Source organism: Papilio xuthus, unplaced genomic scaffold (genome assembly GCF_000836235.2).
Source record: "Papilio xuthus unplaced genomic scaffold, Pxut_1.1 DF824655.1, whole genome shotgun sequence".
NCBI classification, from domain to species: domain Eukaryota; kingdom Metazoa; phylum Arthropoda; class Insecta; order Lepidoptera; family Papilionidae; genus Papilio; species Papilio xuthus.
Genome location: NW_013533994.1, coordinates 817,862 through 829,514, shown reverse-complemented (window position 1 = coordinate 829,514; position 11,653 = coordinate 817,862). Strand labels below are relative to the sequence as shown.

The 11,653-nt window shown below is 40.5% G+C and overlaps 1 protein-coding gene across 1 annotated transcript; it reads left to right on the top strand.

Annotated features, from left to right (window-relative positions):
* The first annotated feature begins 7 nt into the window (after positions 1 to 7).
* Col4a1 (Collagen type IV alpha 1) lies at positions 8 to 11,638 on the top strand. The gene is made up of 12 exons (XM_013325558.1): positions 8 to 108; positions 312 to 351; positions 2,258 to 2,647; positions 2,911 to 3,153; positions 3,230 to 3,451; positions 3,549 to 3,854; positions 4,445 to 4,912; positions 5,203 to 5,586; positions 6,408 to 6,864; positions 7,414 to 8,931; positions 9,218 to 10,449; positions 10,696 to 11,638. Exons 1-12 carry the CDS (start codon positions 89 to 91, stop codon positions 10,954 to 10,956), a joined length of 5,541 nt encoding a protein of 1,846 aa, XP_013181012.1. The 5' UTR covers positions 8 to 88; the 3' UTR covers positions 10,957 to 11,638.
* The last annotated feature ends 15 nt before the right edge of the window (positions 11,639 to 11,653 follow it).

Here is an 11,653-nt window from a genome sequence, read left to right as displayed (position 1 = left end):
CAGGCCACCGCCAGCCGCTTCTCGCTCCTTAGTATCCCGGCACGAACGGCGCGCGCGCACGGGACAAACGCGCAGCGCGCTCCGTGCCATGGCGCTCCACGTACTTTGGTAACTTTTTAAACTTTAAATATTTTATTTCCTTCTTTTAAAACTTATAATTTTTTTTAATCATTTTTTATAAACGGATCATCAGAATATATTTATTTATAGCTATTTATTCTATGGTATTTCAATATTATATTTATATAATATTTTAATAATTAACTGAAAATTCACAACTGAGTGGCCTGATTTTCATATCTTTTAATCAGGTTGGTGGCTGTATTGGCGCCTTTAACAGGAGTAATAACGGTAAGTAAGATTTTATTTTTTCTATGCTTAACTAAAACTATTTTGTTCATTCTGAAATTTAAAGTCAATATTAAGCAAAAACTGTGCGGAATCGGGAATGACGGAGGAGGCAGGCGCAGGCGCGTCCCGACTCGCCGGTTCGCTTGTTTTATTCCTTTTGCAATTTCTTCAAAACGCGAACTAAATCAAGGCTTTGACGGACACTCAAATTAAACGAGTTAGAAATAAGTAAAATTTTGAATGATAGAGCTTTTTCAAGTAAACTTTTGATTTAACAAAATGTAACATTTGATTTACTTATATACATAGTATTTATGTTGTTTACATATATAGTATGTAAATCATTTGTAAGCGCGATGTGGACACCGACAAAGTTTATCATCGGATGCAGTGCCCCCACATTGCGCAAACTGCGCCTCGCTCGCTACAATTATTTTTAATTTAATTACTAATATAGATTGTGTATCGAATTTTTTGTTAAGTAGATTATAAAAGTATATTTTTTTTCATTAAAATTAAATTATATTCTAAGTGGTAACAATATTTGCTATATAAAACTTACGTTTTTTAGCTGCTAAATGTTTCTGTAAGTTTATTAATTTAGTTCGATATTCACCTAATACTACTCCAAACTATGGACTAGCCAAAAGTCAAAGGAGTAATTTTTTTGGGCATAAATTTTACGGCGGCGTAAAATTATCAAAAATAAATATTAATAAAGATATTATTGCAGTCAATTTATTTTTGTGAAGGCTAAATACAATCATAACATTTCAAATAATAGAAGATGTCTTGTTGCGGTTCAATACATTTAGATATGGCCGATAACCTCAAAATTAATGATAATTTTGTTCAATATTCAGTATATTCCGCTAAAATACGTTAAAACTTTATTGTTACGAATTCAGTGATTTTACTGTTCTTCACTAAGACTGGTGAGCCTAAATCCCAAGAAAGAATTTTTTTCCTACAGGATTTTTTCCATTCTTAAAATAAAAAAAATATGCAGGAAAGACGCTTTATAATTTATAGTCAGTGTCAAATTTATCATCTCGCTGGCCTTTGTACCAATGATTTTAATTAGTAGGTACTAAGCGACTGAAAGACATAAAGTGAAGCATAAGTTCTATAAAAATATGTTACGAAACTATGGTGTCATCTTACAAGCAAATGCAAACGTAGAGAAATGTGGCATATCAAATTATGCTAGTAATACCTAACGTTGTTCATTAGATTTCTGTGAATTGCGCATTGTACTTATTCAATTGTATTAGATACACATAAAATATCCTTCATCTTTGATGCCACACCATGAAGATAGGCAATCACGGCAGCTCGAACTTTCAACGCGGTTATTTTTACCAATTTGTCAGTACCTTTCGCCGAATCGTCTGTGAAGAGCAGCCGCTGTGAGAGTTCGAAATGTCAGAACAGGGTGAATAATAATGTAATAATAAATATAAAATAGTTATTATTACATTATATTATATATATATTACCCTCATAACGTTATGACAAATATAGACAGTAAATGTTATATTTTATTACAAGTATTTTGGTAATGGAATTTTACAATTGACTTAACATTTTATGACATAAAATTATGTTTTATATTGAGTATAGATATTTCTTATAAGAGACTTAGCCATTTTAATTAAATGTTTTAAGATAAAAACATGCTGTAATTAACTTTTTTTAATGTTTATAAAATATATGTTTCAGACAATAATCATTTATGTTTAATAATTAAAATGATCAAAAACATTGATTATTTTTTGTATTACTTGTTTTGTAAGGGCATGTTTTTGCTCTTGTATTGAAGTTGACGGCTCAGAAGCTTTCTTCTCTTATCTTTTATACTATGACTACGGCGGCAAAAAAGTTCAGGTATATATTTTTCTTGCAGCAAGATGATGGTTGGATGGACGTTAACGACATAAATGCAAGCCGTTGGCCGCCGACCGATTGGTATGGTACCCGGAACCAACCATCGCCGCCCTCGCCGACGGATTGGTACGGTGCGCGTAATGATCCGCGCAATGATCCGCGCAGTGATCCGCGCAGTGATCCGCGCAGTGATCCCCGCAATGACCCTCGCCCAGAACCTCCTGCGCCTACAAGATATTACGGGCTGTCAGGGCGGCCAGACGTTCCCGCGCCACGACCGCCGCCCAGCCCAGGCCTTAACTTCGCTGTATACGACCCTGTAACGCGGCAGCGCACCACCGCTGTGGACCGGAATTGTACGGCGCCCGGTTGCTGTGTACCAAAATGTTTTGCTGAAAAGGGATCAAGAGTAAGTCACATTATAGATACACTTTAAGCTTAAATTTCTTTCATATATCAACAAAAGCTAAACGTTACCTCGGATACCGTCTAGGTTTGGTCTAATTTTCAGGACACAAATCTAAATGTATTCATCTATCATCCTCTAATTTTTTTATTCGTGTTAGCATGGGAGGTAATGTATTTTTGCGCCTTCGTGGTGTGTTTGTATGTACTAATGTATTAGCTAATTTATTAGTTTGTATGTGTAATGGTTTTAATATTTCTTCGCAGGGTTTTCCAGGTATTGCAGGTCCACCGGGAATGAGAGGTCTCCCTGGTCACGAAGGTGCTGAAGGCCCGCAAGGACCAAAGGGACAAAAAGGACAGTTGGGTCCACAGGGTCCTCGAGGTCCAAAGGGCGATAGAGGTAAACCTGGAGCTCAAGGTTTTATTGGTCTCACCGGACCGCCGGGACCACAAGGAGAAACTGGAATTCCCGGTATACCAGGAAGAGATGGCTGTAATGGAACAGATGTAAGTATTTAACTTTTTTTCTAACAACTACAAACTACGCCACCAGAACATCTGCTTACCTTTGATTTAAAATTAGGGTGAACCGGGAGAATCAGGTCCCAAGGGTTCGCAAGGGCCCCGGGGTATCGGGGGACCAAAGGGAGATAAAGGAGACAAGGGAGAAGCAGCTCATATGGGCCGATATCCCAAAGGACAGAAAGGAGAACCTGGAGCTGATGGTATGCAAGGTAGTCAAGGACCTGTCGGACCACCAGGACCTTCTGGATTACAAGGACCAAAAGGAAATACGGGTCCAATGGTAAGCCATAAATTTAACAATTTAAATATTTTTAAATTGATTTTTATATTTCATATCTTTATTTTAAAAAATGGGTTATATATTTTACTTCCTTTAGGGACAACAAGGATTTAAAGGAGATAAGGGCACTAAAGGTTCAAGGGGTCAATCGATTCAAGGAGACAAGGGAGATAGGGGGGATCGAGGTGACAAAGGGCCAGGTTGTCCTCCGATTATATTGCCTTGGGAGGATAATAAAAGCGCGATCAGAGGAGTTCCAGGTGATATGGGACCAAAAGGAGAGAAAGGAGAGCCCGGAAAATTTGGCGAGAAGGGGGATACTGGTCCTGTAGGTGAACCAGGTTTATCAGGACAAATGGGAATTAAAGGAGAGAAAGGCATTAGAGGAAATCCCGGAGCAATAGTAAGTTATAATTTTTGGTGTGCCATACAAACTAAGGTCAATCGTAGTCACACAACATTATATGAGACACATTGCTATATGAAAATAGGTAATTACAATAATATCAACATTAGTATCAAATCATGCCATTCAGACTATATCGGTGGAATGATAGGTTTTTATGGGGAAATATACTTTATTCTTTATTTTTATAAGGATTCTATGAACATTACATACTCATAGCAAACTACTTACAAAATAATTATAACTAAAAGAGCCAGTAAAAACAAAAATTCTCATAATAATAATAATAATAACAAGAAATGTATTTACTAACTTATAAGGCTTTTAGCACTATGCTGAGAACTAAGGTCCGACAATGGTTGGGCCAAGGCAGACAGGGTAGACAATATTGAACGAAAATATTATTCGTTTAGCAGAATTACTTGAAAATTACATTATTTTTATTAAATAATACAAAATTTCAAATCCAAATTATAGAATAGTTATTCAAGTTTAGTAATTACATTCATACTCTATATGAACAAAGTCGCGGGAGTCACCAAGTTAGAAAATGTATATGACATAAAACATACTTGTAAAACTTTCAGGGAAGAGATGGTATGTATGGCGCTCCAGGACCAATGGGACAAAAGGGAGACAGAGGTAATGATGGACTTGCAGGATTACCAGGACGCCCAGGTGGAAAGGGAGAACCTGGAAGGGATGGGTTACCAGGACAAAGAGGTCTTAAAGGTGTGCAAGGATTACCCGGTGGGCGCACTGGATCTCGCGGCCCGCCAGGTCCTGCAGGACCCAGAGGTTATATGGGCCCAGCGGGACCAAAAGGTACAGACGGAAGACCTGGGGAACGGGGAGAATCAGGTCCAATTGGAGCTCCGGGTGGTCAAGGAGAACCAGGAACACCAGGCATAGAAGGACCTGCTGGTCATAAGGGAGAAAAGGGAGAGCCTGGCTTGGATGGGCCTCAAGGAGAAGTTGGTGCTAGAGGTTATGATGGACCAGTTGGCCCACAAGGACCAAGAGGATTTAAAGGCGAAGACGGTTATTCGATCCCCGTAAGTGACTTTTTTACATGTATATTTTTAATTTTTTAGTGTGCAAGAACAAATACACTTATTTATGCGACTACCAAACATTTTTCCTGATACACAAGTTGAGCCGAGCTGTAGTCAATTTGAGGATGCTCAAAAGTGGTTAAATGCTTCTCAGTCGTAGAATGTTTTTGGTTTCAGTTCAGTTAACAACTGTGAGCAATGGATACTTTTGGAAAGTTCCTAGGTGTTACATTAGTAGTAAGTAAATAGCATAAGCATATTTAAATTTTGCCATTTACATTATTTATCAGGGTGATAAAGGCATGAGTGGTCGTCCCGGAATACCTGGAGAAAGAGGACAAAAAGGTGAACGAGGTTATCCCGGATTACGTGGTGTACCCGGAAATTCCACATTGGGAACTCCTGGAAGCCCGGGAGAAATGGGTGCTCCGGGAGAGAAGGGAGATAAAGGTACTCCTGGTACTGATGGCACACCTGGAACTTCTGGACCTAAAGGTGACATAGGTGGCCGTTGTAATGAATGTTGGCCTGGCGGTCCGGGTGAGAAGGGTGATCGTGGTGAAGACGGATTCCCGGGCGAAAGGGGGGAAAGAGGACCTTCAGGTCCTGTAGGCCTACCAGGTGAACGTGGCGCGGATGGGTTAAATGGATTACCCGGTTCAGCAGGCGCTCCCGTACGTATTACTTTATTTCTATTCATATCAGTAGTAAACTTTTAAACAAGACCGTGCTCTTTCCACGACTGAGTTTTCGGTTATTCTTATTGTTTGTGATGATGTTCTACCATATTTGTCAGATATATCATAATACTATTATCAATGCTGGATGGATGAATGAATGTTTGAAGGTGTCTCATGAACGGTTTGAAATCTGTAAAAACATAGTCTGGAAGAGCATATAGGCTACTAATAGTAGTAGGCGTTTTTTATTCCGCGGGGAAGTAGTCGCGGGCGATAAGCTAGTATACCCTAAAACACAATTTAAATCAATATTAAATTCTTCTGATAACAGACACATTTATTTGCATAGGAGTTAATATTAAAACGAAAAAAAACGTCCTAAATAACATGTAAGTTTTAAATGCTTTTTCAAATTGTGGTTATTGTGAGAAAACCAAATAAGACAGATGAGAGATGCAATTCCTGACTTTTTTGCGGCACTTTTTAAGATCAATATAATTTTAATATGGCATAAAAAGTCAAATTTTGATGGGTTCACAAATATCTACGTTGTTTATTCTATTACTCAATGATATGTTAAGTAATTCATTATTGGATATCTACAAAGGTAGAAGGAGACCAATGGAAGTATGGATGGATTGTGTGAAAGACGCTGTACGTAAGAATCGAGTGATTTCAGGAATGACGGCTTATAAGATATATGAAAGAGTAGTACATGATGTGTTGACCCTCCGTAGGCATTAATAGCAGGATGGTGATATGGTTTTACAAGACTGGATGAATCATTTAACATTTTTTAAATATTGTGTTTATAGGGCGAACGCGGTGACGAGGGCCCTATGGGTCCACCTGGAGATAAAGGCGCCGATGCTATTATACCATCAAGCTTGATAAAGGGACCTCCTGGAGAAAAGGGACTACAAGGGCCGAGAGGCCCACCAGGCCCAAAAGGTGAAAGAGGAAGCGATGGCTTTAAAGGCGATCGTGGTCAGATTGGTATGCCTGGACATAAGGGAGATCAAGGCTTTTTGGGACCGCCTGGCGCGGATGGTATTCCTGGAATTCCTGGGACTCCTGGAGTACCTGGTGCCAAAGGTGCTTCAGTTAAAGGAGAAAAGGGAACTCCTGGTGATGTAGGTCAAAAGGGTGATAAAGGATTCCCAGGAATCTTAGGAAGGAAAGGAGAACCTGGCATGTGTCCGGCAAATCTACTAGAGTTAACCAAGGGTGATAGGGGAGCTCAAGGACCACCAGGACCTCAAGGATTACCAGGTAACTAAACGGACAATAAAATATTCATTAAGTTATTGATAAAACATAGAAATGAACATGAATTCGAAATAAAAATGTTCGGTAATCTTTTAATTCGACACTTACATGGAAACACGTACACATTGAGTTCGTACTCACACATATACACATCGAGTTGTAAAGTTAAATCGCGACTTCGGTCGCGCGATATTAGAAAAAGATCAATAGTTTTTGGACAAAATTATAGGTGCTTACAAAATTTGATAAGAATTGGTTCAGTACTTTTGGAGTTTATCGCGAAAACGCGTCGTGACATGAAATTAATTTATATCTCCAGACGAATTACGATATGGCAAATGCACGGTGTAATCAAGTTATTCTGACATCGTGAGCTAAGCTAACCCCATATTTCAATTTTGTTTTGCATTTTTTTCTTCTTATATTTGATCAATATCGTCAACAGAAAACGCAATTAATTTTTTGCGATTATTGTTATAAGTTTCTACTTACATTGATGAATTTCTTTGGAGTGTTATTTGTATCTAAGAAATCGTGTTATTTATTTTACAGGTGACATAGGTGAAAAAGGAGATAAAGGTTTCTCAGGTCGCCCTGGAGATAAGGGTGATATGGGGTTAGTTGGAAGACCGGGTCCAGTTGGACCTCGTGGACTTCCTGGACCAAGAGGTGAAAAAGGTGATATGGGTAGTATGGGCTTCCCCGGAACACCTGGCGAATTCGGCCCTAGAGGATTCCCCGGAATTCCTGGGCTAAAAGGAGATAAGGGTGAAATTGGTCCTTCCATGCCTGGTCCTCCTGGACCTGCAGGTCTAACTGGAGAAAAAGGAGACCAGGGACCAAGAGGAATATCTGGACTACCTGGAAATGACGGACCACCGGGAGCAATGGGCTTACCAGGTGAAAAGGGAGAAATGGGATTATTTGGAAGGCAGGGAAGTCCAGGACTCCCAGGACAGAAAGGTGATGATGGCCCTATTGGTCCTCCTGGCGTACCAGGTCTGCCAGGTACACCTGGGAGGGAGGGTCCTAAAGGACAGCAAGGATATCCCGGCATTCCAGGTAAATCAGGAGTTATAGGCTTGCCTGGCAAAAAAGGAGAACCTGGCCTGCAGGGGCCTGATGGCCCTAAAGGTTTCCCTGGAGCTCGTGGTCGTCCAGGTCCCAGAGGCATAACGGGGGTAGATGGCATGCCAGGGGATAAAGGAGATAAGGGAGAATTAGGTTTTCCGGGCATACCTGGAGTAGCAGGCCCTGCCGGACCCATTGGCCCCGTAGGTGTCCCTGGTCTCAAGGGCGATCAAGGTTTTGACGGACCAGCTGGAACGCCAGGAAGAACAGGCTTATCTGGAGATAAGGGTGATAGAGGTTTTCCAGGTATTCCTGGCCCCAAAGGTGAACCAGGTTTAGCAGCAGACAAAGGTGACAAAGGCGACCAAGGTTTACCTGGTTTGAGAGGTTTGGATGGAGCTCCAGGAATGACAGGCGACAAAGGAGATAAAGGGAATGCTGGTTTACCGGGTTACGGTCTACAGGGAACGCCCGGACAAAAAGGTGACACGGGTCCTCAAGGATTCAATGGCTTACCTGGATTACCAGGTGTTAAAGGGGATCGGGGATACCCTGGTGTACGAGGCCAGAAAGGCGAAAGAGGCATTGCAGGGGAACCTGGCAGACCAGGCACACCAGGTATTGATGGAATGCCTGGGTCAGTTGGTGAGCCGGGATTCCCCGGGCTGCAAGGTGAAAAAGGTGATAAAGGAGACAGGGGCTTCCCTGGACCTGATGGATTAGATGGTCTTAAAGGAGAACGAGGTCCTGTTGGCCCTGTTGGTCTACCAGGACTAAGAGGAGACAAAGGATTGAAAGGCGATCTGGGTCTACCTGGAATATCAATTGACATTAAGGGAGATAAAGGAGATACAGGCCCTCAAGGAAATCCTGGTTTTAGTGGAGAGAAAGGAGATGCCGGTAGAGATGGAGAGCGAGGCTTACAAGGAGAAAAGGGAGATCAAGGATTTACGGGACAAAAGGGAGAGCGGGGAAGAACTGGATTTACAGGAGAAAGAGGTAAAATTTATATAAGTATCATATTCTATCAACCCTTCGTCGTAGTAAAAAGATTATTTTTTGATAGTTGCGAATGCGGTATCATTTCTTATTAATTTTTTAAAGATATTTCTCTATTTTAATTTTATTAGATAGCCGGAGTGAGTCCTTTTTTTTAAATACCACTTCTAATTCTTTTGCTTTTTCTCATTCATTTTAATATTAAGCTTTCAAAGCCTACTGGAAACAAGAAGAAAACCTTTAACTACCTATGTTTTATTGTATTATAACAAACCTTTTATTGCAGGAGAAAGAGGTCCTATTGGTCCATCTGGCATCCCTGGACTTACAATCAAAGGAGAAAAAGGATTACCTGGAACACCTGGCAAACATGGACGTCCTGGCCAACAAGGTGCTCATGGTGAGAAAGGAGAAATAGGATTCCCTGGTCTTCCAGGTCCAATGGGTCTACCGGGGCTTTCTGCTCCACCAGGGCAACGGGGAGAGAAAGGAGAACAAGGACTAGAAGGAGCTGCTGGACCACCCGGCGTTGACGGTGTACCAGGTGTACCAGGATTACCTGGAATTGAAGGACCAAAAGGTGATAAAGGAGACAAAGGAGCAACTGGATTTGGCTTACCGGGCCAAAAGGGTGATCAAGGAGCACCTGGTATACCTGGAATTATAGGCGAAAAAGGAGCTAAAGGGGAGCGTGGTTTTGATGGACTACACGGTCAAACAGGCGCAATTGGTTTACAAGGGGAGAAAGGTGATAGAGGATATCCTGGTGCGCCAGGTTTGATTGGTATGGCTGGTGAAAAGGGCGACAAGGGCGAAGATGCAGAGTTTATTTTAGGAGAAAAGGGGGTAACAGGACCTCGTGGTCCTCCTGGGTTCGACGGTCTACCAGGCAATCCTGGACCACCAGGTGTGCCAGGCATAGACGGCACTCCAGGAATGAAAGGTGATCGTGGTTATCCAGGTCCTCAAGGTCCTCCAGGCATACCCGGACCGCAAGGTATTCAAGGTTTACAAGGTGAAAGAGGTGAAACTGGTCGTACCGGTGCCACTGGGATTCCCGGAACTCCAGGGGCTCCATGTGTTACAACTGATTATTTGACGGGTATTCTCTTAGTTAGGCACAGCCAGAGTGACGCAGTACCACAATGTGAAGCTGGCCACGTCAAGTTATGGGACGGATACTCCTTACTTTACATCGACGGCAATGAAAAGGCCCACAACCAAGATTTGGGTTACGCCGGCTCATGTGTCCGTAAATTCAGTACGATGCCTTTCCTATTTTGCGACCTTAATGATGTTTGTAATTATGCTAGTCGCAACGACCGAAGCTACTGGCTGTCCACTGGCCAACCAATTCCAATGATGCCAGTTGAAGGCAATGAAATAATGCGATACATATCAAGATGCGTGGTTTGCGAAGTGCCAGCAAACGTTATAGCAGTACACAGTCAAACACTGGACATTCCGAGCTGCCCGGCGGGTTGGCGAGAACTATGGATCGGTTACAGCTTTGTCATGGTGAGTTATCTCTTTAATTATTTTGTACAATGTATACAACTATTTAATATTTCAAAAACCAAGCAGCTAAACTAAAAAAATAGCATTACATCTATTTCCTATATGTTTGGTAAACATTTTATTTACCTAATTTAATTCCGTTTTATCAATTTCGATGGTACAATTATAATAAAAATCAAATGACGGGATAAATTAAAAATAAACGTACATACATGTGATAGAATAATTTATAATACGTTTTTTTAGCACACGGGAGCGGGTGGTCAAGGTGGCGGCCAAGCATTGGCTAGTCCTGGGTCATGTCTCGAAGATTTCCGCTCTACGCCGTTTATTGAATGTAACGGAGAGGGCGGCACTTGTCATCACTTTGCCAACAAACTTAGCTTCTGGCTCACGATTATTGAAGACAATAAACAATTCGCAAAACCTGAACGTGACACACTTAAATCTGGACGATTATTGGAGCGTGTCTCGCGGTGCTCCGTTTGCATAAAAAATACCGTTTAATTAGTGTAAACAACAACAGAATACAATAAATTACGAAAAGCAACTTCAAGCCCGAGTATGTTCAAATGAGTCGAACGCAAAACATAGATATATTAAAATTATTTCTACTTTACCATATTTCCAAATTAACTTTAAAATTTTACCATAATCGCGCTTTTTATATAAGTTGATGTACGATAAGCGGTTCCTTGTATTTCTTCACGTTATCTACGTGAATATACACCAAAGCAAATTAAATATAGGATTTAAAGATACCTACATTAAGACCTAGACTATTTAATTTTTAGACAGTCATTCATTTCATCTTTGTGATTTTTATATGATTATTTTATTGCTTGAAATTATGTTCGCAATCACTGAGATCATTCTCTATGCTATTGATTCGGTAATTGAAATTCTCTTAAATTTTAGTTAAGTTTATTCATTTCGCTAGTCATACTTAACAAATTTCACATTATATAATTCTGAGTGAAGCTCTTGATCTTTAATGTCAAATTAGATAAGTACGTATGGAGCGGAATTAAAACCCTACAGAATTGCGTATGTTATTATTTAAACAAAATTTGGGCAATAAAGTCGACCTACATAATTTAAATATTGTTGTAAGCACTGCCATTGTAGATAAATTTAATAGTTTATAGTTACTTTAAGTATATTCATACAAATAAACGACTTAAAAGTTGAAAAGTTTTTATTT

Bases quoted from the DNA above. Each gene is read 5' to 3' on its own strand.
- Col4a1 (XM_013325558.1), top strand. From the start codon at position 89: ATGGCGCTCCACGTACTTTG. The intron at 5,587-6,407 runs GTACGTATTACT...TTGTGTTTATAG, and splicing joins CCGGTTCAGCAGGCGCTCCC to GGCGAACGCGGTGACGAGGG. The intron at 6,865-7,413 runs GTAACTAAACGG...TTTATTTTACAG, and splicing joins AGGACCTCAAGGATTACCAG to GTGACATAGGTGAAAAAGGA.